The 27,607-nt window shown below is 40.3% G+C and overlaps 1 protein-coding gene across 3 annotated transcripts in view; it reads left to right on the top strand.

Moving 5' to 3' along the window:
• SPIDR (scaffold protein involved in DNA repair) overlaps window positions 1-27,607 on the top strand; it is a 195,258-nt gene that overhangs the window by 9,795 nt on the left and 157,856 nt on the right. For all 3 annotated transcript variants that reach the window (XR_005955639.1, XM_041473623.1, XM_041473624.1), the window contains exons 4-5: window positions 17-202; window positions 2,845-3,002. Coding sequence is in view for 2 of the 3 variants with exons in the window: in XM_041473623.1 (XP_041329557.1) it covers window positions 17-202; window positions 2,845-3,002 (344 nt within the window). In the remaining variant the exon portion in view is untranslated. The remainder of the gene's footprint in view (window positions 1-16; window positions 203-2,844; window positions 3,003-27,607) is intronic.

Genomic DNA, 27,607 nt, shown 5'->3' with positions numbered 1-27,607 from the left:
CAATGCTTTTTCATAGGAGCTGCTGCTGCTGAAAGCTCTAAGGAAGCTGAGGACATAATATGGACCTCTAGTGGCAGTGATTTTTCAGATGATGGAAATAAAACATTGATTCCAAGGTTGGACAGCAAAAAAAGTGACGCTTCCAAAACAGAGGAATTGCCTGGCAGATGTGATTTATTGTTAGAGGACAGAAGTAGTGAAGGTAAGTTCAAATGCAAGATTTAACAAGAAACCTTCTGTCAATTTCAGGTGCTGTAATGAAAATAGTCTTGAGGTCATTCTGACAAAATGGCATTCCTATTTTGGTTAGATCAGTTGCAGGGGTTTGTTTTTGTTTTTTGGGTTTTTTTAAAATAAATTTCAGCTGGGTATTGAGTAAGCATTTATACTAAATTATGTACAAAACCTTTAAACCTTGGAGTAAAGAAACACAATTTCTGCATCTACTGACTAGATATGGCAGGCTTTGCAGCTGCAGATAGCATCATCCTCTGTGCCATCTATTTTCATTTCAGAACACAGTCTTCCTTGCTTCCCCTGTTAGCTGCACTATGTGAACAGACATGAGTTTAGTTCTTAGAACTTCCTTTCTAATTCATGGACCAGGAAATGACAGAGGGAAGAGAAATTTATTAAAAAGTGCAGCTGAAGACAGAAAAATCATATGCTCTGTTGTAGAAGTGTTAATTGGGAGAATGTATAAGTTGCATTAGAACTTGTTGGGAAGTCTTTACAATGTAAAATAAGTTAGGTTAACTTTGCAGTACTTCAGCTAGATCTAAAATATTACAGTTAGACTGGATCCTGGATGTCTGGCAAAGCATTCAAATGCTGCTGTGGGCTGAGCAAATAGATTGACTGACAACTTTTTGTTTCATGTGTGACACTGGTGAAATATGCTCCTTCGGTTTAAAACAAAAATGCAAAATCTTCCTCCTTTCATCTATATAACACTGTCATTGACATATCTGATGGCTGTCTTTTGTAATTCCTAGTCATCTTCTTCTTTTTGAAAAGGAAAGACTGTTCATTTTCTAAGCTGCAATCTGTTGCTGAATAGGAATTTTTCTAACCTACCATTAATATCATTCAGTTATCCCCTGCAAGTGTATCCTGCAGGCTTTAATCTTCTTTTTTTTTTTTTGAAGAGACAATACACAGACATTTTTATGCTTATAAGATAGTAAAATTTGGTTTCTCTGTGTAATTGAAGAAACCCTGATGTGTTACGTATCTGCTTGAAGACTACTGAGAAAATCCAATAATTGGCATGTTTTTCTTCTAAACCCAAAAAGATCCTGAAAGCAGTGGGCAGTAAAAGAACTGTAATTTCCATGTTTTTTGAAGTAACCATGACAGTTTTTTGATAGTAACCATGATATACACTAATTTTAGCATTGTACCCAGTGTACCACTGTGTGTGTGTGCTTATATAGGGACAGTTGTAGGTGTGGTGACAATAGAGAAAAAATATTTTCTAAAGAGATGTTCCTTTTCATGTGATGTTCACTTTGGGTGTCAGTACTTGAGTGTGACAAGATTAAATGGATTGTCTTGTGTTCATCAAGGAATTTATTCCATTGTCACAAATTGCATGCAACTTGTCACACAGCTTCAAATGAAACCTCTTTGTGCTACCTGGTTGCTGATGTCTGTGTTTAAAATTTCTGATGAAGCTTCTTCATAGCCAGAAACAGAAATGCATTTGTGTGTGTGAAAGGAGGTAGCACTATAGCTGTGTGTTTGTCTGAGTGACTTCAGAGTCTGAAAGGTCAATGTCCAAACTAGTATTTAGATTATAGTAGCACTGCCAAGTACAGAAGGTACTGTCACAGTTCCATGGGTATGTACAGATGCCTGGAGCATGGTGCAGGTGCCTTCTTTCTCTGCTGCCTCTCCCCTGTACATGACTATTCCAGTGTCAGAAATATGACATTTACAAAAGCAAAAAAGCAGCCCCCCAAAAATCTTGCATCCTTTCTCCTTCAAACATGCTCATTTATGCAAAACACATTGAAATTATCTCTCTCAGCACCTTGTGGCATTTGGACCTAAAGGATTGTGAGGGTGCTGCTGCAGCTCAGGTTTCCATGCCCCTCAGTAGATCCTTGGAGTTACAAATGGACTTTTGGAGTTGCATTAAATACACAGTGCTGATGGTGGTGGAAAAAAGTTCTGCATTTCTGTCTGCATCTCTTTGTTTATTGCCATTGTATTGTGAATTTGTTTGGGGCTTTTTTTATTTGTTGGCTTTTTACCTCCATCTTTTCTTATTTGTGTTTCTATTAATTTGTCCTCCACAATTCTCTCTTTGAAGTGCTTAGAGATTTGATTTGCAGACCTGTATATTTAGGCATGGTATTCTAGGAGGTGACCATTTCAACTAGCTTTTTCATTCCTCTGTGAGGATTATCACTAATAGCAGATGTTAGTTAACATTGTTTAAGGCATTTGCTTAGAACAGTTAATTCTGAACAGGTACATGTGGAAAATCCAATGCAGCTGGGCAAAAAAACCCTAACTAAACCATGGAAAAATTAATAATAGCTAAACTAAAAAGAACACCCTACCTACCTGTACAGTTAAATGTACTGCCTCTTTGCAGACAGGACACCTTTTTTTTTTGTTATGTATGTGATTTTTATCCTTCCTCACAGAACATTTTTGGCTAGTTGGATTTAGCCTTTATGAGACACAAAATACTTAAAGATCAGTTGAACATAGGTAAAAAAATAATGTTGCAATTCTTCCCCCAAGTTCAGGATAGCTATAGTATTACTCTGACTTTGTGCTTATAATAGATGGTGATTAAGAAAAACTCTTTTTACCAATCTTCTCTTTTAGATGAATTGAAGCTTATTGAATGGGAGAAGGATACTGATTCCACCGATCAGTGCAATGGGTCAGAAAAAGAGGACAGCTCAGTAGAGATATCAGACTCAGACTCGTGCACAAATACTAATTCTCTGCCTGTCAAAGAGGAGAACGATGAGCTTTGTAAGGTGAGAAACTGTTCCAAGTTTAAGAAAAAAAGCTGCTGCTATAATTATGGAATGTATTCATATTTGTTTGCATTTGAATTGGGGCAGTGTGAGATTTTGCTTACCTTATCTTTTCAGAAGGAATTATGTACGCAAGTATTTCAAGGCATTTTCTTTGACTGCCAAACCTCAAAACCAAGCAGTGCCTGTCACACAGAGCTTGGTAGTGTGGTCACTGAGTCACAGGATGGCTGAGGTGGGAAGGCACCTCTGGAAAGTGCCTTGTCAAACCCCTCTACTCACATCTGGGCAGCTGAAGCTGGCTGTTCAGGGCTGTGTCGGGTTTCGTTTTGGGTATTTCCAAGAGCATAGACTCCACAACTTCTCTGGGCAACATGTGCCAGTGCTTGGTCACCCTTGCAGTGAAGCAACTTGTTCTTACATTAAAATTGAATTTCTTGTATGTCAGTGTGTGTGCAAAAAGTTATCAGGTGGGAGGGTTTCTCACCAGAGATGATCATCTGGGCTCTGTACAGTCCCTGGCTGCTTGTGACAAGTTGTTGCCCAAATTTCCTGTAGTGTGGTGGGTGAGAGACCATTCCCTATTTAGTACTTTGAGACTGTGATTCTCTAAAAACCCAGGGGTTGGGAATAGAGCATGGTGAGGTAAAGGAGTATGTGCCGGACTCCCTTTTCAGTGATGAGGATTGCAGAGCTCCAGAAAGGGAGCAGTGAGAACAGAATATTACTGGCTAAGATATGGTACTTTTTTTTTTCTTTTTTTTTTTACTGCAGAAAATGTAAGTTTATTTCTAAAGAAGCATTCTGTGTCAGCTATAGATCTTTATTTATTTAGTATCTTACTGTGAACTGACCTGTGTGAAAAGACTTGAGATGTGATGGTACCGTACCTAGGGCAAAGTAACATTTGAAATGGGCTGCTCAGGGTCACTGTCCCTGGAGGTGTTCCAGCAAAAACTGGACGTGGTGCTTAGTGCCGTGGTCTAGTTGATGTGATGGTGGTGTTTGTTCAGAGTTTGGATTCAATGATCTCAGAGGTCTTTTCCAACCTAACTGACCCTGTCACTCTGTGATTTACCCTCTCTCCGGTGCCGCCCCAGGGAGCCCCGTGCCGGAATGTGGCGGAGAAGGCCCAGCCGGGCGGGCAGAGCGGAGGGGTGGATTCAATGATCCAGAGGGACAGCCGGGGGAAGGGACAGCCCTGGCCTGGCAGCCGGGAAACATCGGCCCGAGAGGTGCGGGTGTGGGAGCGGCGGGAGCCGATCCACCGGGGATCGGTGCTGGAGCAGCCCGGCAGAGGGCGCCGCAGGCCCGGGAACCTCGGCCGGCCGGGCCACGGGCAAGGCTGTCAGCAAAGCGGATTAAAGCCTTATTGAAACTCGTTTATGTATCGATTCTGTATTAAACTGCTCGCGAGTGAGTGTGACACGGAGTCCTGCTCACACAGGAGGGAGAGCAGCCTCCAGTTTCCCAGGAATCAGCCCCATGGCAGGGTGCTGGGGCCGGAGGGTTGGACAGTGACTCTGTCCATGGCCCCTCACCACAAAAAGGACATTGAGGGGCTGGAGTGAGTCCAGGGAAGGGCAACAGAGCTAGTGAAGGGTCTGGAGCGTGATGAGGAGTGGCTGAGCGAGCAGGGGATGTTAAGTGTGGAGAAGAGGAGGCTCAGTGGAGACCTGATCACTCTCTAGAGCCACCTGAAAGGAGGCTCTAGCCAGGTGGGGTCAGAGTCTTCTCCCAGGGGACAAAAGTGAGGGGACAAAAGAAATCAGCCTGGAGTTGTGCCAAGGGAGGCTCAGGCTGGACACCAGGAAGAATTTATTCACAGAAGTTGTGATCAGGCATTGGAAGGGGCTGCCCAGGAAGGTGGAGGAGTCACCATCCCTGAAGGTGTGTAAGGAAAAACTGGATGTGGCACTTAGTGCCATGGTCTAGTTGAACATGGTCAGCTAGACCTAGTTTGGTCTTGGGTTGGACTTGATGATCTTGGAGTCTTTTCCAACCAAACTGATTCTGTGAAGCAGCGGGTCTGGCTGTGGCAACATGTGTGACCTGGCACTCATCAGGCTCTTGTGGGTGTCAGTCCCTCTCTAGCATCTGTAGCTCAGAGTTCAGCAAGGGTTAGTCAAGTGTTTTCAAGTTTTGAAAAACTTATTTTATATAGCCTAAATCCCAGGCTGCAGCATCAGAGGAGACTGCATGGTCTGCATAAAGCTGTGAAAACAGAATTGAGATTTATGCCAGTGGTAAAAGTTGTCCTGTTTTTATTACACCAGCATGACTTATCCCAGTGTGCATGGAAAGCTGGATAAACGTTATGAGACATGTTCATGTTAATGACGCTCAGGAGAGGGTTTTTTGGGATGCAACCATACTGTAATAAATTTTTTTTTAATTCTAACCAGAATAGTTATACTAGTACAAAAGATGTGGGCACATTGGGAAACTGAGATTGTCCCTGCAGATTTCCTGTTCCCCTATCCCAGCTGGAGTGCCACACTGTGGGAATTTTGCTGGGTGGTCACCCTCACCAGAAAACTCTTCTGGGAATTCAGTGTATGCAGGAGGGAAAATCCCCAGTGATTGCTCTGCCTGCTGGAGTCTTTGTTTTGCTTTACTTGGGATATGCTGTTTTCCAAGGAACAAACTGCTAGAAAAAGAAACTGCAGGCAAGCCAGGAGGTTTCCAAGACAGAATAGAAAAGCCCTGTTCACTATAGGAGGTCATTTGCTGTATGAGTATTCTTTAAAAAGGCCTGTTAATTTTGTGGCCTAGTTCATGGTGAGGGAAGGGAAAAAAAGCCAAATGTTGATATATCATCATTTTTGTGGTATTTACTAAATATCTAGAATCTAGTGGAGTGTGTGGATAATCAAAAGACCATGAAATTTCTTTTACGCCACTTCAAAATATGCCAAATACCAAGAGGTTCTGGAGGTTTAGGATTACTGCCAAAATATCTTTATGGTAGTATTTACTCTTGGTGGGAGTGTATTGTGTTTCTACTGGGAAATCTCTTCCTCTACTCCCTTATATACTAATATATCTAATTTAAAAATTACTTCTATTCAATGATATTAACTGCATAGAAAAGCTTCACGTATTGTTTTGGTTGGAAGATAAGACTCTTGCTTATCTCTAGGCTGTTAAGCTGCAGTCACGACTCAGTTTGTGTTCCAAGTCGCTGTGCTGTGTCTTTCCTAACAACTATCCACTTCTGATGTGTAAAGCTGCTGATAGAGGATAATGAGGAAGGCAAGTTGAAGCTGGCCTTGTGGTAACAGATATTTTTTGTCTTCAGAATTTTTGAAGGAAGCATGTGCTAGATATGACAGGACCATACTTTACTTTCCTTTAGCTATTTTTAGGGGATGAGGGAGTTATTTTGTTAGCTTTCATTTGACCTAGAAGTGGTTGAATTTTTGTTTAAGATGATGCAGGACAAAGATCTGACAAGGTGACTCCATATGGTTCTATTCTTACAGTCCCTTGATTTCCAGTTACTCGTGGTGGATACCTAGGGGAACTTTTTTCTTGGAGAACATGGTACTAAAATAAAGATAAACCATTAAAGATAGTTTTCAGCATACATGTTTTCCAAAAGAGCATCATGTAGTCACTTCAAAATTTAAAAACTCCCTATTTTTATGCACTGATAATGACCACTTTTTGCCAGCCTTATCTTTTGAATAAGTTTTGATAAATTGTTAAGATAGATTTTTTGTCTCATGAGCTGAAGTTCCATATTTTGTAAGGACTGCTTATCTAGAAATTATTTTAAACTTATAAGTATTTAAATGCTAGGAAGTAAATGAAAATGTGTGCCCCTATAGGTAAATTCCTCTCTCCTTCCACTCTGCCTCTGAAACTGTGCACTTTCTCTGGCTCTGTGCACTGAGTGGCATCATTTTCCCCACTTGAACCCTTTCTCAAGACACTTAATCCCTTAAAGTAGGCCAGCATTTGTATGGAGTATGTAATTTTGGTATCTTACAAGAGTATGGTCTTTCCTTTGTGCCCTCTCTGGTAAATCCACTCTATCAGTTCCTAATGGGTAGCCAGATTTGCTTGCTTTACATGGGGAGCAAGTGAGGTTTATCCCAGAATGGTGTGAGGAATTAGTCTTATGTATTTGCTATGTAGCATGAATAAAGTTTAACTGGGTACAGCAGATCCTTTTTATTTGCATAGCACACTAATAAGTGCAGTAGACACTTTTCTGCTGATCTTAACTTCTGGTTTGGGTGAAAATTTATCAAAAAGTCACATGGTTAAGAGCTTGTTCCCTTTGAATCTTAGAACCATAGAATGGTTTGGCTTGGAAGGAAAATGAAAGATCATCCAGTTTCAAACCCCTGACATAGGCATCACCTTTCACTAGACCAGGTTGCTCAAAGCTCCATCCAGTCTGGCCTTGAGCACTTCCAGAGATGGTACACCCACAACTTCTCTAGGAAACTTTTTCCAGTGTCTCACCACCCTCACAGTAGAGATTTTCTCCCTAATATCTAATCTAAAGGTGCCCTGATTCAATTTAAAGCCATTCCCCCTTGCCCTATTTCTGAAAGACCTTTTAAGAAGTCCCTCTCCAGCTCTCTCATAGGCACCTGGTAGGGACTGGAATATGTAGAGAGTGATAATATCCCCAAACTATCATGCTGAATGAAGACAGAACTGAAAAAGAGATTTGCCATGTGTTATGTGTGTCAAAACTCTTTAATAAATTCCTACCACATTCTCAGCTCTCTATTGTGCTGCAGTCTGTGTACCCTGACAGTGGATCATCTGATGTGATACTGAATAATGTGCAAAAATCATTTTAATGTTGTGCAAAAGGTTTATTTTGGGGTTTTCCCTGAGTGAAGAACACATTATTTTAGAAGTCATTCCTGCATGGATACATGTAGGTCTGTGTCTTTTACCTGAGGCCTTCTGATCTTTCAAATTAAGGTTCATTCAGTTGTTTAGTTAGTGGATTTATTACTGTCTTAACCTGGCTCTTAAAAAAAAAAAAAAAGCCCCCAAAACAAATTCTGTGTCTGTAATGCCTTCTGTGGCATTAAATTGGAGGGAATTCAACATACTTCATGAAATTCTGAAGAGGCCACTTAAAAGACGAGCAGGTCAAGATTTGCTGTTATGTCTGGACTTGCTTTTGTGTCCTGGCTTTCTTGATCCATTATAATGGTAATTATAACTAACATTGGCTTGGTAATTAGAATCGAGTCTAGAACTATGGTTGTGTAACAGAATTTAAATCAGGTTATCTCAAGGTAGGGAATCATTGGCAAATATAGCAAATGGAATTTGTGTCGTCCTGTCAGACTGATGACTTAACATGGATAAAGGGTGATGATATGACTGTGTTATTGCAAGCACTTACTTTTGTCAGTTCATTATTGAAGGAAGTGTATATACAAAATACCCACAAACTTCCTTTTTTTTTTTTTTCTAAATGTGTAATTTATGGAATAATTCAGGTTGGAAACCATTTCCAGATTTCTCCAGTTCAACCTGCACAAGACAGTCTCAGATACAAGGTCAGACAAGGTTGCTTAGGGCTTTATCTAGTTGGATCCTGGAAAACTTGAATGATTAAGACAGCATAACCTATCTGGGCAGCATGCTTCTCCCTTCCCTGTGTCTCTCCTCCTTGTCTTTCCGAAAACAGGAACCTTATATTTGTGGGGAGAACTGGGCCCTTCAGCTGGGCCTTTTAGGCAAGACCCAGGTCAGCAGGTTGCAAGTCAGTAGTGGTACAGAAACGGACACCTTCTGCATTCATGCCTGCAAAGTGAAAGGATTTATTCGTGAATGACTAGACAAAACTGAACCTGTGCACCAGCTGCTTTCTGCTGCATCCTGGCTGCGGGGATATCTCTGCACCTTCTGATACAGGAATCAAGCCTTGAAGCTTTCTTCCTTAGTCACAGACAACATTTCCCCTCTCAACTTTCTGTTTCCATTATTTGGTCAGATTATCAGAATAGGAAACAGGATGTTTCTGGGGATGCTATAGCTATTTGTATTATAACTAGCTTTTTTTTCAGTCTGTAGTTGAACAATGACCCCATCAAGTTTAAAACAGGACTGATGACACTAGTTCAACTGATACCTAAGTGGCTCAGATATTCCTTGCTTTGATGGTTTAAACCATCTTGGGACTATTTTTCTTCATAATTCTGGGACACAGGGGTTCAAATGTCAGTGTGGCTGAATTGGTTCCTTATCTTCCTCAAGGACACAGTTATATGAGTGTCTTGATACACGTTATGTGTGGGTTTGGTAGTGTCAACATGCCTGAAGTTTGTGATGCCCATTTTGAAGGAAGCACCTTTGATCACTGTTTTCATACATACAGGTGCTTTTGTAGGTGATTCCACAGTGTCACTGAGGTAGCTGTGCTTCCTTGTGCTTAGTTTGTGAAGTTCCTGGATGACTTAATTAATTAAGCTTAGCAGAGATTTCTGTGTACCATATCCTGGATTCATGAAATCTGATGGATCACAGCACCTATGACAGTGACATAAACAGACTTTGAGCTGTCATTCCCAGAGTGTATTTTTATGTTGTTTGAAGCACCAGGCTGTTTGTGAATGCTAATCCAACCCCTCTGCTTTGTTTAACTTAAGGCTTCAGCTGATCCCCTTATTCTTTCTTACACAGCTCTGGAGAGCAACAACTTTAAGCGCAGCTGACAGCATTGCTGTCTTGGCATCCATGTATTGAATGCCCCTCTCTTTGTGGTCTTCCCACATCCTCCCCAAGTCTGCCTGGTGTTTTAAACAAGATTCAAGAGGCCTGTGTTAGTTTTCCTGCAGCTGCATGCCACACAAGGCATCTGCATTTCCTCAGGTCTGCCACCTTTCTGGGGCATGGCTCTTGACAGCACCACAGAGGATCTTCAGGAGTAATGGGGAGAAGCAAGCATGTTTGCCCTGTCAGGGCCCTGACCTCCATCTAAAGAGCTGAAGCAAAGAAAAAGAGGGTGTCATCTGTCTCCTGTTGGTAGATTTCAGCAGAAGAGGCTACAGGGATGAGCAGAGCATGCACTGCTGGGGGTGCAATGCTCTCCTTTGAAAGGAGAGACAGGATATCACCAGAGGAATTAACAACATTAATAGAAAGTTAAAGGCTTTTGTCTTGCTGGTTTGCTCACCTCTGATGAGGCTTTCTGTTGTTTGCTATTATGGATAATTTGCTAATAGTTTTGTGTTCTGCAGAGGGTCATGAGCAGTGAGAAATCTGCTGAGTTTTGATTTGTCTGACTTTGTCTTCCAAACTACCTCAGGAGTCTTCAGAATAAATTGGAGGAGAGAGATTTGAATTTTTTGTAAATTCATTTTGAAGAAATGGGGGAAGAGAACTTTAATGGGACACATAGGACCAGTCTTAATAATTTCTCTTTCTTATAAATGTGCTTTCTAAATTCTGTTGTTCTGAAAGGAGACCTCAACAGAGTAGATTGGCTAATGGCTTGAATTCTCTAAAAGCCTTTGGTTTCATCTTCCTTGTGGGTTGTGACAGTGCTTTAAAAATAATTTTATGGTCTTTTAGTGACTGGTTCTGTCACCCATTTTGTTAGTTCATGGTGTCAGGAGAGGCACCTAATTTATTGGGGAAAGTAAAGTTTTCTTTTACTACCAAGGATGCTTGTTGCAACCAGTTGTGGAAAAAAAGCATTGCATGTCATTTCAAGGTTCCTAGTGCAGTTGCAGCTTCCATCTTTTCACAAGTGAATTTTACTGGTCTTGAGGTTTGTGGCAGCAGTATAAGAAAGGCATGCATATGTCTGTCGCAAAAAAAAAAAAAAACTTGTGTAGTACTGCCTGTAAAATGGCTTTTAAGTGAAAATAAGACACCTAAATATCCAAGGTCATCCAATTCTTTAGAGAACAAGTAGAGCAAGTAAAGCATGAAGTGTACCAAAATCATCCAACTATCCTTGTATTTAGACTTCTTCTAATAAGTTCCTTGTCAATTATCACCAAAACAGAAAAGTTCCTTATGTAGTAAGAGTTAGTGTGTGGCAGCTCTTTATAGAATCTACTGCATTGTGAAGATCTAGTAGTAAATTTAGAATATCTTAGAAAACACAGGAATACCAAAGTTTAGAAAGAATTCTAAACTAACCTCAGGGTTATTAAAAACCCCTGAGGTTTTTCCTAGTGTGTTTTTCTTTAATGGATGATGCTTCTGTGTATCTCTCTTTAATGAATAAAGCTCCCTCCATATCTATATATGGAAGAAGACAGTTGTGTGGGGTTTTGTTTTGTGGTTGATTTGGGGTTTTTTTAAGTCATGGCAGCGTGTCTTTAGCTTGTAAAGAATGCAGTTTGATGGTAGAGTATGGGGAACATGACTTTTGTTCCTGGCTCCCATTGCAGTGTGGAAGTGTGTTGGTTAGATAAGAGAGGGGCAGAGCAAATGGAATAAAACTGAGACTATGTATAATAGAACTGGAGAAATTTGGAGATATGAAATGTTGGGTGAGGGCAAGGGGTTGACTTTCTTGGGAACAGTAAGTGGGAATGGTATGAAAATGTAATGCCTCTCATATCCAGTTTGTCAGGGTCTGTGTCATGTTCTATGATAAGCAGTTTCTATACAAACGTCTGAATCATCTGTAGATGACAGTTCAGATTTACAGTTCTTTTGTTATCAGGACACTCATGTTCCAGACAAACAACCCTGGTGACTGATTAACCCCTTCTGTGGAGATGGTCTCTAACTCCATAACTGTAAATGTTAAAGTATGTTAAAGAGGATTTTGCCTGCTCTGTAGAAATCTGTAGCACATTCTTGTATATAGGGCAGCTGCTCCATCCCTTTTTATCCTCCTTAGGATAACATTATTTGCATTCAGACGAGGGCACCGACCTTGACTACCTGCTGGTTTTATCTTTGTCCTCAATCTCTCTGGAAATATGCTATGAAATTGTTACTTCATATAATATCTTTCCCACTACTCACAACTTCAGCCAGGCTTTGTTATTCCAGCTTCCTGGACACATGGAGAAGCTGTTGCACATGGCTGTTGATTCACTGCTCAGTCCCAGCACAGTGGCATTCTTTTTGACTCAGTCCCAGTCGTTCTCCTCCCACTCTGTCTCCTCAGCACAGTCACTATTTCATTCTCTTGTCCCCATTCACCTTCACCTGGCCATTGCTTGGTGTCAGTTCCCTGGTTCTGTCTTGCCTAATGCAACATTTTAGTCCTGTGCCACCAAGTACGCTCATCTGGTTGCAACTCTTTAGAAACACTGATTGCAGCAAACTTGTTGCTGTTTTGCAGACACCTTGACACCCTCCTGTGCATGGGAAAGGGAACATTAAAGCTAAGTCAGAAAACCAGACTAGAAGTATCTGCTTGTGAAGGCAGACACAACGGGCAGAGCAGCTTTGTCCTGACCTAAATACTCAGATATGAGAAGGGTTGAGGTTTGTTCTGGGTTTTAAGTACTCTGAAAGGCTTCTAAAAACACCACAACTTTAAGAATCCCTTAAGGCTTGCACACAAACTGTACTTGTGGATAGTAGCTTTGGTCTTTCCATTCATAAGAAAAAAGATGCAGTGGAACTCAAAAAGTTTCAGAGCAAGTTGGTAGGAGCAAAACGTTCTAGAGAATAGAAATCTTCAACCTCATTTGTTATGAGATTGTTATGGAGAGGGCATGAAAGAAACCCGTGCCTCATAAATAGATAAGAAGTAAACTGAATGACTGGTCACTGTCTCCTGCTGGGACGCATCAAGTGAAACTAGCAGGTGATTCAGCATTAAAATGGAGTTCATTCATCCAGTTGATATGAGCTGCCAAATTCCTTGTCACAGAATGACACAGATGCTGAAAGATTACATGGGTTCAAGACTAACTGGACAAACTCAAGAAAGACAAGACAAATCTGTTAAGAATTAAATACAAAGATCTTGCCTCTAGTTGTAGCCACAAACTGGAATCAGGAAGACTCTTCTGTAGCAACCCTGCTGCATGTTTGTCCTGTTTTAAACTCTTCCCTAAACATCTGACATTAATCATAGTTGGAGACAAAAGTAGGGGGTTAGAATGGTCCTTGATAGGCTCCCCTACAGCTATTCCCATGTTTTTATGCTGTGGGCTTTTCAGTGTGTATGATTTTTGTCCTTTTTACCATCACCACCCTTGGTGCTTCCTTTGCAGAGCCATTGAGAAGTCACATACCAAAAGACAATGCTGCAAATGAGTCTCCTCTTGGTCAGTGCAGTGGATACCCTTTGTAGCTGTAGTTCTCTACCACCTGCTGCTCTGCGTGGCTTCTGCAGGGTGTTCTTTCACGTAGCCTAGTTTATGCTTACCTCATGTTTTTAATAAAGCTTTCTGTGCAGACATAGGGAAGGAGAGGAGCTTTTGAGACAGCATGGATTTTGTAGAGGGTGATGGCTCGAGCCAGACTTGCCTAGAGAAGAGTTTAGCTTCCCTGGAGTGAGCATCACAGACTAAAGTTTCTTTGGTTTGCTTGATTAGGTGAGGGAGAAGTGTGAAGGTAAGTCTGCACTTTTTGTTTATGGCTTGGGGGTTTTTTTTAAATTTAAATTTTTAATTTTTATGGCTAATTGGAAAAGCACTGTGTTGGGGTTTTTTTAAACATAAACATTTGTTGAAGTACTTTGAAGCATCATGAAAGTAAAAAAAAAAAAAAATTGGTGTTGCCAAGTTGTGAATCTGGTATGTTCCAATAATAATGTGATTTGTCTAGGATATGAAACACTTCAGTATCTTTTAGAACAGGAAAACAGTATAACTACTTGTATAAAAAGAATAAATAAATAAATGCCCCCGTCTAATAGTGTATTATCTTAAAGGCAGAATGCGAGAAAAGACCTTTTATTTGTGACAGTTGCAGATAAAACATCATGTTGCCTTTTGGCAAGTTCTTTGCAGACTTGTACAGAGAAAAGAATTAATATTATGGACAGTAATGCAACAGTTTTACATAGCTGCCTGTAAAACCAGATTATATAGCTGTATACCAGGACACATTACAGAAGCTTTGACTTACTTGTTCTTCCTTTATGGAACTCAACAGATTTATCCATATAATGTGAGATATTTGTGGTGTATTGGAAGGCTGTAAGAGTTTTTGTATGGCGTTTGCTTACTGGTTTAAAAAGGAAGGGCCAAAGCATCTCTTCGGACTAAGAAACTGTCATCACCTCAGTGTGTAGTAACTGGAGGAGGAGAAGAAGAGATTTATTTTCTCCTGAATAGTATATGGGTGGAATGGTAGATTTAAAAATATCATGTCAAGTAGACTTTTTGAAGGGTGCAAATTTAGGATGAGGAAATAAAATAGGACATAATTGCCGTTCTTATGGCTAAAAAGCAATGAGCCATACAATAGGTAAGACTGTCAGTTTGAACATCAACAAAACCAATGTTTTTACATGAAAGAAGTCTGAAATAAATGCCAGGAGGGTGATTATTCCCCTCTACTTGGTAACCTTTATATGCACTTGAGTCTAGTTTTCCTATGCAAACAGTAGAGCTTGGTTTGATCCTTACATTATTTTTGATTTATGGCTTACGTTATTTACAATTTAATGATTCTGTGATGCTTTTCTCACTTGAAAAAACTTCCCACTAACCACAGAAGTTGTGGAGGAAAAAGGTAGTTAAGAGGGCATCAGAACAGGGCAGAGAATTATTTTTTTTCTTTTTGCGTGGCTTTACAATTTTAGATAAATGATACCCATACATATTGATGGCTTCTCAAATCTAATGAACTCAGAAGAAAAATCTGTGGCAAAATCTCTGGTTTGGTTTCTTCAGTGTTAAAAAAAAAAAAAGAAGAAAGAAAACCTGAATGTATCGATCACTCTTGTTGATAATGAAGATGCTGAGTTGATTCATCACTTTAACAACTGTAAGTGAAAAATATTTCACATATCTCCTTAGTGGATCGTCTTTGTGGATGCTGAGTATAAATTTTTAAGTTATAATAGTTCATTTTGTTGGGAGGTAAGTAGAACAAATCATAATTCGGGAAATAATGGAACTATAATGGAAAACTAGGACATGATTTTATATAGGATTGGAAGGGAAAAACTTCTATGCCACGCTTCTGTTGTACAACTTACTTTTTGAAGGCAAGAATGACAGTTAGATTTGAGGGGGAGGAGTTGCACTATGTTATTATAAAGTACCCAGCATAATTTTTTGTTATGTGTAAACATAAACATTTCTGCACTTTTAATGCAGAAGTTGCTTGTGACTTCAAAAATTTGGTTGTGAAGAAGCAAAACTTTTTACATCCTCCGCATGTGAGTTGCAGGGTTTTCAAATACTAGTCAGCTGTTAATTGCCATCAATTAATTTGTAAGGATTTTGGAAAGTGGTGGTGGAAGTTTTCTCTCTGCCTTGCATGCTCCAGATGCTCTGAACAGTCAGAAGTAATAATGCAGACAATAGTCATTCGCCTTTGACACAGTCATGATCCTTGTCGTCATCACAGAGCTGAAAAAGTAAGGCTGCTGGTGATATAATGTGTGGTGGTTTATTTTCACGTTTTGAGCAGGGAGGGGTGATTTAAGAGACCACTGAATGCTAATTTCTGTTGCTTTGTTGCCATGCATTTTAAGTGGAAGAACAGCAAATGGATTTAATTTTTATAAGACTTGCAGCCAGTAATTGTAAAAATTCTCCATCTGCTTTTTAGCAGCACTAGCTCTGCTTTTGAAAACAAGAAAGATGCTGTGTTTTCCAGATCTGGAATGAACTGGAATGAATGAATGAAATGTTCTGAAGGAGATTGCCAAGTGTTGGTAGTATTGTAAGGTTGAACTGCAAGAAAAATATCTTTCAATGAATTTTTTTTGATCAGCACAGTGACTCTTTAAAAATGCACTTCATTGCTTAGCTTCATTATCTACCACAAATTCATTGAACAGAGGTTGCCACTTCTTTTTGTACATTTTAGTACAGTTCTCAGCATAACACTCATATCTTTTCTGAGACTTCTTTAGATATTGCAGCGCTAATAAACCACGATGACTTAATCAGAAATCTATGGCTGATGACCTACCTGTGGTCTCTTCCAGTGACTTTCTTTGCTGACATTAAAAACATTAATTAGAATATAAGAAGTTCTACAATATTACCAGAATTCTGCAGAGTTCAGTTTAAAAGTGATTGGATTTTTTTTTTTTTCTGGAGAAAATTCTCATCACCTAGTAATTCAGATTATGCTCCCTTGGGAAGCTCTAGAGTTGCACCTCACTCCTCAGGAGTGTACCAAGGAAGAAGCATTCACTTGCTTTGTGCTTTGCTTTTTGCACTTCACATGGGCCACTGTCCCAGATAGATGCTGAGTTCAACAAATCTCTGGCCTGACTTGTTCTTGTTGTTCTCACTTGGTTATTCCTTCATCTCCACAATTTTTTAATTGCTGCTTTATTGTGTGTTTAAGTCCTCAGTTTCCAGACCCTTGTTAGCATGTTATCTTATGTGGCATTATGCCAGTGTTGATGGGATTAAAGCAAAAGGAAGCTCTGGTTTGCTGCTTGCATCTAAAACGAGCAGCAAATCTGATTTGTTATTTCTGTTTAGTGAAACTGAAGCTTTGTACCTGGTGCCGCAGTCTCTCTGGCAGGCGTTAGTCCCAGTCTCTGCAGTTTCTAGCAAGAACAGTGTTTTAATTTCTGCTACGTGAAACTAGGCTAATTGCATGTGTAGAAATCTAAACAAACAATGCTGGAAAAAGTCACAAAGGAATTCTTTTGTTTAGTTTTATGAACTTAACTATGTAGTGTTGGAAAGAGAAGAAACTCTTCTGTGGAAAATCAATACTTGCTAAAACTCTGAAAGACCACACAGAGGGTAAACTAAGGCAAACTAGTCCATAATGAAGCAGAAACATAAGATTAAAGTGAAGAAGGTGATAATTATGGACATAAAGAATTAGCAGTACATAAGGATGAAATTAAGACTGAAGACACCAATTTGACATTTTATTTAAGTAAGATGTGAGTACAGATCTGTTTTAACACTGTGAAACTGTAGCATTCCGAAGCCTGATGGGTTGTATCACTGTGTTTCTGTGGTTGAAATGTGGTCACTGCTACAGGTGTGTATGTTTGTTTTTAGAAAAATACCTCAACCTGCACTAGCTTTTGAAAAAGAAAACACACACATACACACATTAACCCTGAGCTGTAATTGGTAGAAATAAAAACAAGCATCTAGAAATATGTTGCCATATGTAGCTGGCAAGGAGCATCACCTCCTTTCCTGCAAACAGTAATAACTTCTATTTAATAAATTGAAAGGTCTTGAGTTTTGTATACATAGTCAGGTGCAATTTGTTTGCCTCAGTCTGTATTTATTGTAACCACAGATGACATAAATCCTGTTGTGTTGCCCTGTAGGTAGCTTGACATTTTTTCCTTTCATTTTCTGTGCATTTCATCTGGTAATAAGTCATTTCCAGACCAAAGTGTTGTGAGGACTGGCAGAGCAGGTGTCGTAAAAAAACAATAGAAATAAAATGCTTCTAGTTTAAATGTTGCAGAAGCTGAAATGCAACACCAGCCTAATTGTGGCATTGTCCTGGGTTTACTCACCTATGGATTTGATTGCATCTGTCATGTGCTACCACACTTCCTGCTGCTCTGAAGTCATGTTTTTGTGTTGCTTCTGCACTTAACAACTCGCTCTTGTTATGGATATGTCCTAGATTCTTTTCTCTGACCCTCCAAATGGGTATTATAACTATGTTTAAAAAGGGGTGAAGAGAAAGTAGGCAAGCATGTTAGATTGTCAGGTTCTGCAACATTACAGACAATAAGTGCTCTTTGCTTTATTAGCAAATGACCCAACTCTCAAATTAGTAACTTGGCATGCTAACGGAACTGCATGATATTTCTGTGCTTTTTCACTATCTGAGTCGTGCTTACACTTGTTTTTAAGGAGGATGACACACCTGGTAGTCCTCACTTTAAAGTGACAGTGCTGTGTTTAAGAAAATAAAAGTATCCCTCTTGCCTTCTTTTTTTTCCTACCTGGCATGTATGTAACTAGCTGTAGCTGTGTGCTGTTGTGGTTGCTTTCATATGTACATCATTGAACATGGTTAGAGATGTCTCAGGATTCAGCTGTGCTTTGAAAATGGGATTTTACCATTAAACTTGTGGGTAGGTGAAGTTTTCTTTTGTATGTTAAATAAAAACATAACATGCTTCATTTGAAAGTTTTAATTCAAACGGTATATACCATAGTCAGGGAATGTGTTACTCTGATTTTGGTCCTGGTGCAGCTAATTGCATGCAATCACTTGAGATTCCCTAAACTGCAAATGAAAATATGACAGAACTTCATGTTCCAGAGACATGAGGTGGTTTAGGGGAGAGAGAGGGGCAATGGATGGCCTTGGTGGCTTTTGTGGTCAGCTACAAAACATGAGGACTTGCTTTGTCTTTTAATTGTTAGAGATCTCAGCTAAATTTTTTTTTCATATACCATTCACAGATTTGAAGGGTGTAAGAACAAACTATTTTAGTGAATGCACACTTAAATAATACAGTAAAAAATGAATCTCGCCCTTTTTGAGCGAACAGTCCTGTTCATTTGCTTAGAGGCTGTAAACCACACTGGGTGTTAGGAAGACGAGCAGCCTGCGTGATTGCGGTAAGTGTGTCACATCCTGCCCTCAACTTTGCCCTCCTTGGAGGTTCTGGCAGTCTCTCTGTGGTTTGCCCACTAGCCAGCTGGGAGTGGCTCGAGAAAACTTCTCTAACCTGTGGATCTGGTTCTCGAGCAAACTTTCAGACTTAACAGTATCTTGATGCTCAGTGCCAAACCCAATTAGGAGAGAGGCGAGGGTACTGGGGCAGGCTTTCAAAGTTTCACGGAAGACTCATCCGTAATTTTGTGACAAATTTAATTGTGTCTATTCAAAGCATGTAGTATGAGGATTGCTGCAGGGCTTTTTCCTCCTTGACAACCCAGCCAACTCCTTTGTAAACATGAGACTACCAAAGAGCTTCCCTCTTCTGTGAAAATCTTCCCCCCCATCTCTGTTGCAGGAGTAGTGTTTCTAGCTGTGTTTGGAGGGGAATGGGCCAGCAGTTGCTTTGAAATGTTCCTTTAGAAATGTACAGTGTGAATGCCAGCACATCTTTGTTAAATAAATATGAACTTCTCCTTCCATAAGGATTTTTAAAGATAACTGTCAAGTCAAGGCATGTCACTGGAAATGCGTGTGTCGTTTGAATTCCCTGTCATTTTTGTCATCAGCAATCTTTGTATTTCTTACTTGAATGCTGTTTCTTCCTGTAACTTGCCAAACTCTGAATTCACTTTCTCTGCTACTTGTGCCTTAGATCTGCAGTCTGACCATAAAAAGAGGACATTAGAAACTGAGTCCACTGTTTTTTCTTTTGCTCTGGGAAAATTTTCACTTATACATGGTCGTGTCAAAAGATTGTGTATTGTTTATAGGGAGCTTTTAAGTTATTCATTCTTCTAGTAGTTCCATTCTCTGCTTTGTCCTGATTAACATTTGTGGTTTTTTCACATGTGAATGTGCTCTTGATATATCCCACATCACATGTGAATGTGCTCTTGGTATATCCCACAGTAAGGCAAAAGAAAATAGTGTTAAGATTTTTTTTAAATCTTTCTAGACTTTTTTTCTTTTAGGATGCAGTTACTCAGAAAATGACATTTCGAGCATCAGGAAATTATATGCACAAAACATAAACACTTGAGGTCTTTATGAATTTTTTTTCAGCCTTGGGGAATTAAAGCAGAATCCTCTTCCCTACTGTTACAGTATTGAAGCTAATACTGTTTTAATTGGAAAGGCATAAGCAAGAGTTCTGGGTGGAAGAAAAGGTGTTTTGAAACACTGTTCTGTGATACTGAACAGGGACTCCAGAAAGGGCCTAATTGCTTCCTATGCTAGTTTTGCCATCTCTTTGGTTAGCAGATGGTTTATTTCTATATTTGTAAGTGTGTAATAGTCAAGGTGAAAAATAATCAGTGCAACTTTCATATACAACATGGGCTCAGGATGTTGGAAGGACTGGCCAGAGATGTGGATTCTCTGCTAGATGCATGTCCTTTTACATGTCTTCTGTAACTAGACAGAAATGTTGTTGTCTCTCAGCTGATGGATGAGGGGTTGTGGAACACAGGATAAGATATTAACTGATGCAGCTTTTCAGGTTTGCACTGAAATGGTGGAAGCAGCAGGGGCTGTCCAGGTAGGGAGAAATTTTTTCTTGCCATCTCCTTATATGTTCCTTTAATGGTATGGACTGGGTGCTAGGCTGAGGATGTATGTGCAGAAGGTAATGAGGGTGAAACTGTGTTCCTGTTGTCATCAGCGATGGCCTGGCTGTAAAGAATTACTGGAGGCTTGTGCCATCAGGATGCTGGTGTGTCTGCTGGTGGCAGGTACAGGCCTTCAAGAGGTGCCTGTGGAGAGTCTCCTCAGCAGGTGTGTGTGAGCTGGTTTTGATCCTGCACCGAGAGGTGTCAAATATCTTGATCAGTCACTGAAGAGGAGACAAGGGTGTCAGTGAGATAAGAGATGACCAGCAAGAAGAAGGAAAAGGGCGTGAGGCCTGGCTTTGGAGAGAAAGAGGGGTAGTTCAGGAGGGAGGAAATGCAGAAAAGGGAAGTAATAGCAATATGGTGAGTGAAGGAAGCACGTAGAGTTCATGGTTCCTTAAGTTTATTTTGCCTGTCCTCCTTCTACTTGTGTGCTTGTCATCTCGTGACAAGGTGTTAGCACAATCCATTGGTGAGTGGCATAACTGTGTCACCAATCATCCCCTATAGGCTTGGGGTGCCTGCTCTCTGCCTCTGGGTGAGGGCTGGGCGAGGGGGTGAGTCAGGGGCAGCCCTGGCAACGCAGCCGCTGTCTGCCCTCACTGCCTGGCTGAGTGCTGCACTGGAATTTTCCAGGTAGGGCTCAGATAGAGGTGAGAGGGAGAGCGCGTGGGACGGGATTTGGGCAGGGAAGGGCTCGTCCTGGGGAGAACTACCCGTATGCCGAGCCTCTGGTACATAAGGGAGCACCAGTAATAAATAAACTAACAAATCAGGGGGGAAATGCAGCAGATACAATTAAAAACATCTAATGCTGCCTTTGCGTTTTATTACCTTTTCATTACCATTTTCCTTTATTAATTTGAAACATGCACTGACTTTTTTTTTTTTTTTCTCCCTCTCCAGCATGGATTTCAACACATACTTGTGCGAGTGCCAAGAACACTGTGTTCTGTTAAGTCACGGGGTGACGTCGGGCGCTGGCCGCCCGCCAACCTGGGTCAAGTTCATTCAAATAAGTTTCAGCGGCGGCCCTTGCTGCCCCAGCCCCGACAGTCCTGCCTTCGCATGGTAGATGGCTCTCTTGCGTTAGTTTTCCAGAGAGCTTGGTGTTTCATGGCTTTAAATTTGACAGGCTTTTGGATTTTCCGTAATGTTTGCAGAAGGATTAACCAAAAAAAAAAAAAAAAAATAGCTTGACCTCGCATGAATCTGTGAGGAGAGAAAAGGAGATGGCCATGGGTTTACTGAGCAGAACAAGGTCTGCAAGTTGGAGCACGTGTTCCTCTGCCCACTGATTTTTTTTTTTAATTTTTTTTTTCTTTTTTTTTTTTTTTTTTTTTTCACTGCCTGTCCTTGGATGGCTTTTAATCATGATGTAAAGACTTTGTGTCTTTAAAGCCGGAGCTACTTCTGAGTTTCCAGTGACAATCCTGTTCATGACAGAAATAGATGAAATGGCACAAAGTGTGTAAAAGTGGCAATGGCTGTCCTAGATTAATCACTTCCCTTTCCTACAGGATTTTGTTTTTTACTCTTAGCTCTGGAACTTTGGATTGCTCTTAAAAATGCATTAAGCAAAGAAATCTCTTGGTCGGGGTGAGCTTCCCATGTACAGGATTATCCCATGTCACGGTGTTAAAAAATCAGACCAGTTTTCTCAGTCTCTTTATTCCAGCTTCCCTTTCAGAGGACTGTGTTGTTGCTACTTTGCATAGCAGCATACTTTTCCTTCCTGTAACCCTACCAGAAATCACACTAGATCCCCTCCCCTTCACTTCCAGTAACTGCTCTGTGAGCAATAATTTTGGAACTACTGGCAAAATAAGAGTCTTTGACAAGCTTCTAACATCCTTACAACAGGACAGCATTTGTAACACCAGAGACATCACTAACTGGTCTCTAAGACAGCTGTTGATATTTTAGTATTTAATGAGAAACCCATTCTTCCTGTTTGCTTCTGGGATATATATTTTTAATTAAGAATGAGATCTCTGGGAAAACTTGGTGTTTCCAGAGAGAGCTGATTGGTTTTAAAGAGAATAGAGAAGTGAATTTGCAGGTCATGATTTAGATCTGTTTTCACTATCTCTCATTTGGACAGATTAGCCATTTAATTTTTATTCTTTTTAGCTGTGCACCAAGTTTCTAGGTCTTGGCTCACTTGATATTTGGCTTTTAAGGGAGAGAAACATGGTAGTGTCAGGTTCCCATGATTCAACACCCACTCCTGAAACACCCACTCCTGAGTTACCTGTTGGTGCTTGCTGGCTTATCTTCTCTGTGTGGGAGAGTGGAGGATGATCAGATTTGTGTTCATCACTAGGTGTCACTCACTTGCAATTACTTAAAGTACATTTCAGGGCAAAATTAAAAAGAACAAGAAACTCTCTTACTTCCTACCTCACCCAATTTGGGTGTGGGGGAGGGGGGGGGAAGAAAATTGTGTGAAATCTGGAAAAAAATATTTTCTCATCCTCCTTTCCCATAAAACTAATGTATGTGGGGTTCTGTAATTTTATTGCTTTAAGTGTGTCTTAGTCTATTGGCATTTTTTCTTGTATAGTTCTGTTGATGCCAGATAGTGTTTTCTTGTATATTTTCAATTGTCTTTTCTGCTCCTTTATCAAGTGTGCAAAAACTTGAAGAATAGCAGATAGAATGTAAAAGATATGGAAATCTAGCTCAAGGGAGGTGCAGTGATGTAACTACAGGATCATTTGAGAGAATGCTTGGAAAAAAAATGAGATGACAGGACTCAAAATTGTTCCTGGAACTTGACCGCTGAGCTGTGTTGGGCAAATGATGCTGATTAAAAACTGTGCACATATAAAGATGATTTATCTTTGTGTTATTTAACAAATTATGTGGAATGTGATGCCTCAGCTGGGTCCTGGTCAGCCTTCTCTTTCATCAAGTGATTAGTGTGGGGAATGTATGTTCAGTTGTTGAAATATAGAATATTTCAAAATTCTAACACCGGTGCTGAATAAATAAAAGTGAGGGAGAGGAGGAAGGTTAAACAGTGTAACTCAATAGATTTGTTCAGTACACACCAAATGCTGTAAGTATTTTAGTCCAGAGGAAGATTTTTCAGATAGTGTTCAAGTGTCCATGTGGATAGCTGGAAACTTTATTGGCAAGGATGACAAATTTCTTTTCCTGTATCTCTCACCCTTCCCCTCTATCTTTCCCTTGAAATGGGACATGTATTTTATCCAGCCTCGTTCTGTCATTTCGACTGGGGGCTGGGACTGCTGTGGATTAGAATATTTTGTAGACCATGCCTTCCCTTCTTTGTGTCCAAGTGAGCTAGGTCTGGGTTGTGTCTGTCTCCTTGAGAAATTGAATCTCGTGGAGGTCTGGAGGCAGTAGCTGCTGGGCAAGGTTCTCTAAATGGCTTCAGTGGTGTTAAACTGGACTTGGAGTATCAGTAAACAAAATATGGTGACAAACCAAAGCTTGTCTATTGTGCATTTTCATCCTCTCTCCTGTGTAACCAGAAGCATCAAAAGGTATAACTATATACTGAAATCACCTTCCCCCACCCTGTCTTCTACTACAATAGTAGAGGGTATTTGAAATCACCTACTTCTCTGAGAAAGATGACCTAAGCCAATGAAACCTCTTCTAGACAAAGGTCATTATTCCTGCAAACCTGCAACGGTGATTTGCTGAAAGTAACAATAATAGAGCAAATCTGCTGTGTGGATATCCATAGGAGCTATGTGCTAACTGTATAAACACATAAATCTCTTAAGCTCTGTGTCAGACTCTGTGTTTACAACGTCTTTGCTCATATTTAGTCCCTAAAACCAGCATGAATTTCTTATGACAGCTGGGAAGAAAACACGCAGCCTCCACTGATACCTGCACAGATATGACAGAACTCTTAATCATAAGATTTAGTTTCCCTTTGCGAAGATTATAGGTTGAGATTCATCTCCTTGTTCTATCTTGGATTACTAAGTGTTTGTGGCTGTGTGTCACTGTATTTATCTAGTCCACATGCTGTATTTGAATTTAACTGAGAGTGTGTTTGAATGAATAAAGTAGCATAATTTCCTTCCCTTCCCCTGAAGGAGAGGTGGGTTTCTTTTAAAGTATGGCAGCTATTATGACTAACTATATAATTACACCTTTAATCAGACTAAACTATTTTAGATACACAGTAGCCCCATTTGGCCCCTCAGTGTTGAACTGAAAACCCTCTAAAGATGCATAGTATGGCTCATAGTCATCATCGTCACCTTTAATCACTCAGCATATTAAAGCCACTGTGCAGGAGTGTACATGACTATGTGATTTACTTTTGGGGATGGTGGTGAGGACAGGGAAGAGATAAGTGTCACGGAAAATTCCTTTTTCTCATTCTGAATCTGCGAGGACACTATTGTATGTCTCTTCTTACTGCCTCTGATCATTTTACCAGCATTCAGTGGATTTCTTCTACTGTTGTATTGTGCTTGAAGGTGAATGTGGCTCTGATGATGTGGGGAGAAGTTTTTAGTTTCTCTGGGCTCCTGAAGCTACTGCTGGGTGTGGAAAGCAAGTGGTTCAATGCACAGTTCAGAGGCATGGCCTCCAGAAAGCCTCTTTCCGTCTGAGCAATGGGCGAGGTGTCATCCTCACAGCTCTTCAGACACAGCAGGGCTGCTGAGTGTTCCACTTCATGCAAGCAGAATGCAGGTCTCTAATTTCTGGCATATTGGGATTCATTCTTTATATAAGAAAATGTACTGCCACCAATAACATAACAGTTTTTTGGTTCACAAATTCCACCTCCGGTGTTAATTCTGTGACTGCTATTTCTTGCAGACCCTAATTATATTAGCATCCATTTTAAAAAGAAATCTTTTGCTCTAGTTTTAATACAGTTGCTTCCAATATTTACTTCAGTTGTTTTTCATGTTTTGCCTGATATGTGTTTGTTTGTTGGTTTTTTGGGTTTTTTTATGTCAAGAGGAAGAATAGAAGAGGAAAGGGAGGGGCAGATGCCACATAATGGACACCACCAGAAAGGCAATTCTGTCAAATGCAGCCAGATGCATGGATTGTACAAAGTGGCACACATGTTTTATTTTTGTTGTCATTTCTGAAACTAACATAAGCTAGTTTCAGGCTAAAATGTTACATTTTGTTGGGAGAAGGCTTGAAAATTGCTGAGAATGGTATTTAAGAAGGTTAAAAAGAGCTTAGGTTTGTGCTGGGATCTCACATGGAAAGGCCCGAAGTTCAGAAGTGAGCAGACCTGTGGCTCCAAGACACACACATGCACCTGGCAGAGTTCTCAGTCTTAATTATGCAAGGTCTATTTTACTTCACCATGAGTGAAAAATTCTGAGCATCATGTTTGCAAAAGGGATCATGACAAGGCTAGAGTTCCTTGCCTCTTACTGCATATTTTCTCACAGCTTACTGGGTATACACGAAGATTACATTGGGATGTTGGTACAACACTAAGATAAGGGCAACAAATTAAAGTAAACATAAGAAATGGGAGAGCCTTTGTAAAAATGTGCAGATAACTCATTCAGCACAACTGTTGATGACTTGGCCTTGAGCTCAGTTGGTGGAGCTGCTTCTGCCTGGCTGCCAAAATAATGTGTGTGATGTAATTGTGCCAAGCCCATACTATCACAGTACTAAAGCAAAACTGTCTGTGAACTGGGCACATTCCCAGTTACATTCAGGTACAGTAACAAGGTAAATGGAAAGGTTCTGCCAGTACTGTGTATATGTAGAGTTACAGCTTGAAGTGGGTGTTTTGTGGCAAAAAGGCCAATGTGTGTTTTGCTGAGAACGTAGAGAACAAAGTCTTTGCTCAGTGCCAGTGTTGTCTCTTTTACTAAATGACCCTACTCCCTAGCTGCAGAGGAGCATTACAAGATGCAGAGGAAAGATGTAAGAATGGCTACAAAGAACATATTAAAAACCCATCCAGCTCACTGCCTGTGAGCACTCATCCAGCACTGTCTGTGCTTGTGGCCAGATGCCCACAATGTGGACACTGGGTATAAGCATAGGTTAAGCTGAAAGGATTAACTGGCCAAATAAGAATACCAGTTGCTTTGTTGCTGGCTGAATATGAAATAATCCCTGATCTTCAGTGGGAACTAGATATTTGAATGCTAGAAAGTTCTGAGTGTTTTTTGTTCTTTTGGGGTTTTTTTGCTTGGAGACATATTCTTGAGATACTTATATAGTCCTAAACTGAGCTTGTTTATGTGGTTGCATGCAATTTCTTTATGCAACCTTCCCAAGCCCTTCCTGCTTTCCGAAGTTTTTGGAACAGTTAGTTAATTCTAACTCTTCATCTTCCTCTTTGACTGAAATTTGCAATTTCCTTTCGAGAAACAACTTCCTATTGAGTACTAACTTATCTGACCACTTTGATGTATTTGAAGTATTTTTTTGAAGTCCTGAAGGCATTGCAAAATCCAGTGTTGTCTTCACAGCTTGAATTTCTGCACTGTCTGAATTGAGGAAGTACAGAAGTGGATAGGAGCTCATCTAACTAACAAATGAAAACACAATTAAATTGTGCCTGATCGTGCAGTGTCATTGTAAATTCCAAACTGTGGTAATTGAAACCTGGTTAGGCAGCTCAAGAGGACGGAATTGTCACATTTTTGCTGTGATCAGCATTGGCTTTGAGAGATTTGGGAGTTGTATGGATTTCCAAAAAACACTGCAGCCTATTTGGAGGCAGATGCAGAAATGGGCTGGTTTCTGCGGTGCAGCCCATCATCATGCCAGAGCTACAGGAATCTAAGTCCTGGCCTGCAAAATAGCCATTAAACTTCAATTTAGATGCCTGTGTTCTATATACAATAAACAGATGAGCTTAAGTGCTAAATACCAGGATTCCCAGCTACTGTCTTTCTGACCAAGGAACACTTAAGCTCCCTGGTGTTCCTGCACTTTATCTAATGCCTGTTTGATGTGGAGCAGGGACTGAAGCTCTTCAAGATCCTTTGAATCTTGTGGGGTTTTTTTCTGCAGTGATACAGCCTTTGAGGGAGAGGTAGAAATTACCTCCTCATTGCTTTGTTTGGTGGATTGAGAACTTTACTGAGAGGAAGGGATTTGAATTCTCTTAATATAGAGATTGTCTTGTTAGAGTTGGGGCTTCTCCGTTGCTTAGGCTGAAATGCCTGGAGTGTTATGGAAGAGCTGTGTTTACTGTTGTGGGTGTGCTTCCCAGTGCAAGCAATGCATGTACAGCATGCTGTGAGTGGAAATCCCTGCAGAGCATAAACTCACACCTACTGAATCAACTGTACAGGCTTAGGT

The sequence above is a fragment of the Pyrgilauda ruficollis genome, unplaced genomic scaffold (genome assembly GCF_017590135.1).
Source record: "Pyrgilauda ruficollis isolate IOZ18807 unplaced genomic scaffold, ASM1759013v1 scaffold30, whole genome shotgun sequence".
Lineage (NCBI taxonomy): Eukaryota > Metazoa > Chordata > Aves > Passeriformes > Passeridae > Pyrgilauda > Pyrgilauda ruficollis.
Note: the sequence above shows the minus strand (reverse complement) of the source record. Positions and strands in the feature narration are given on the sequence as shown.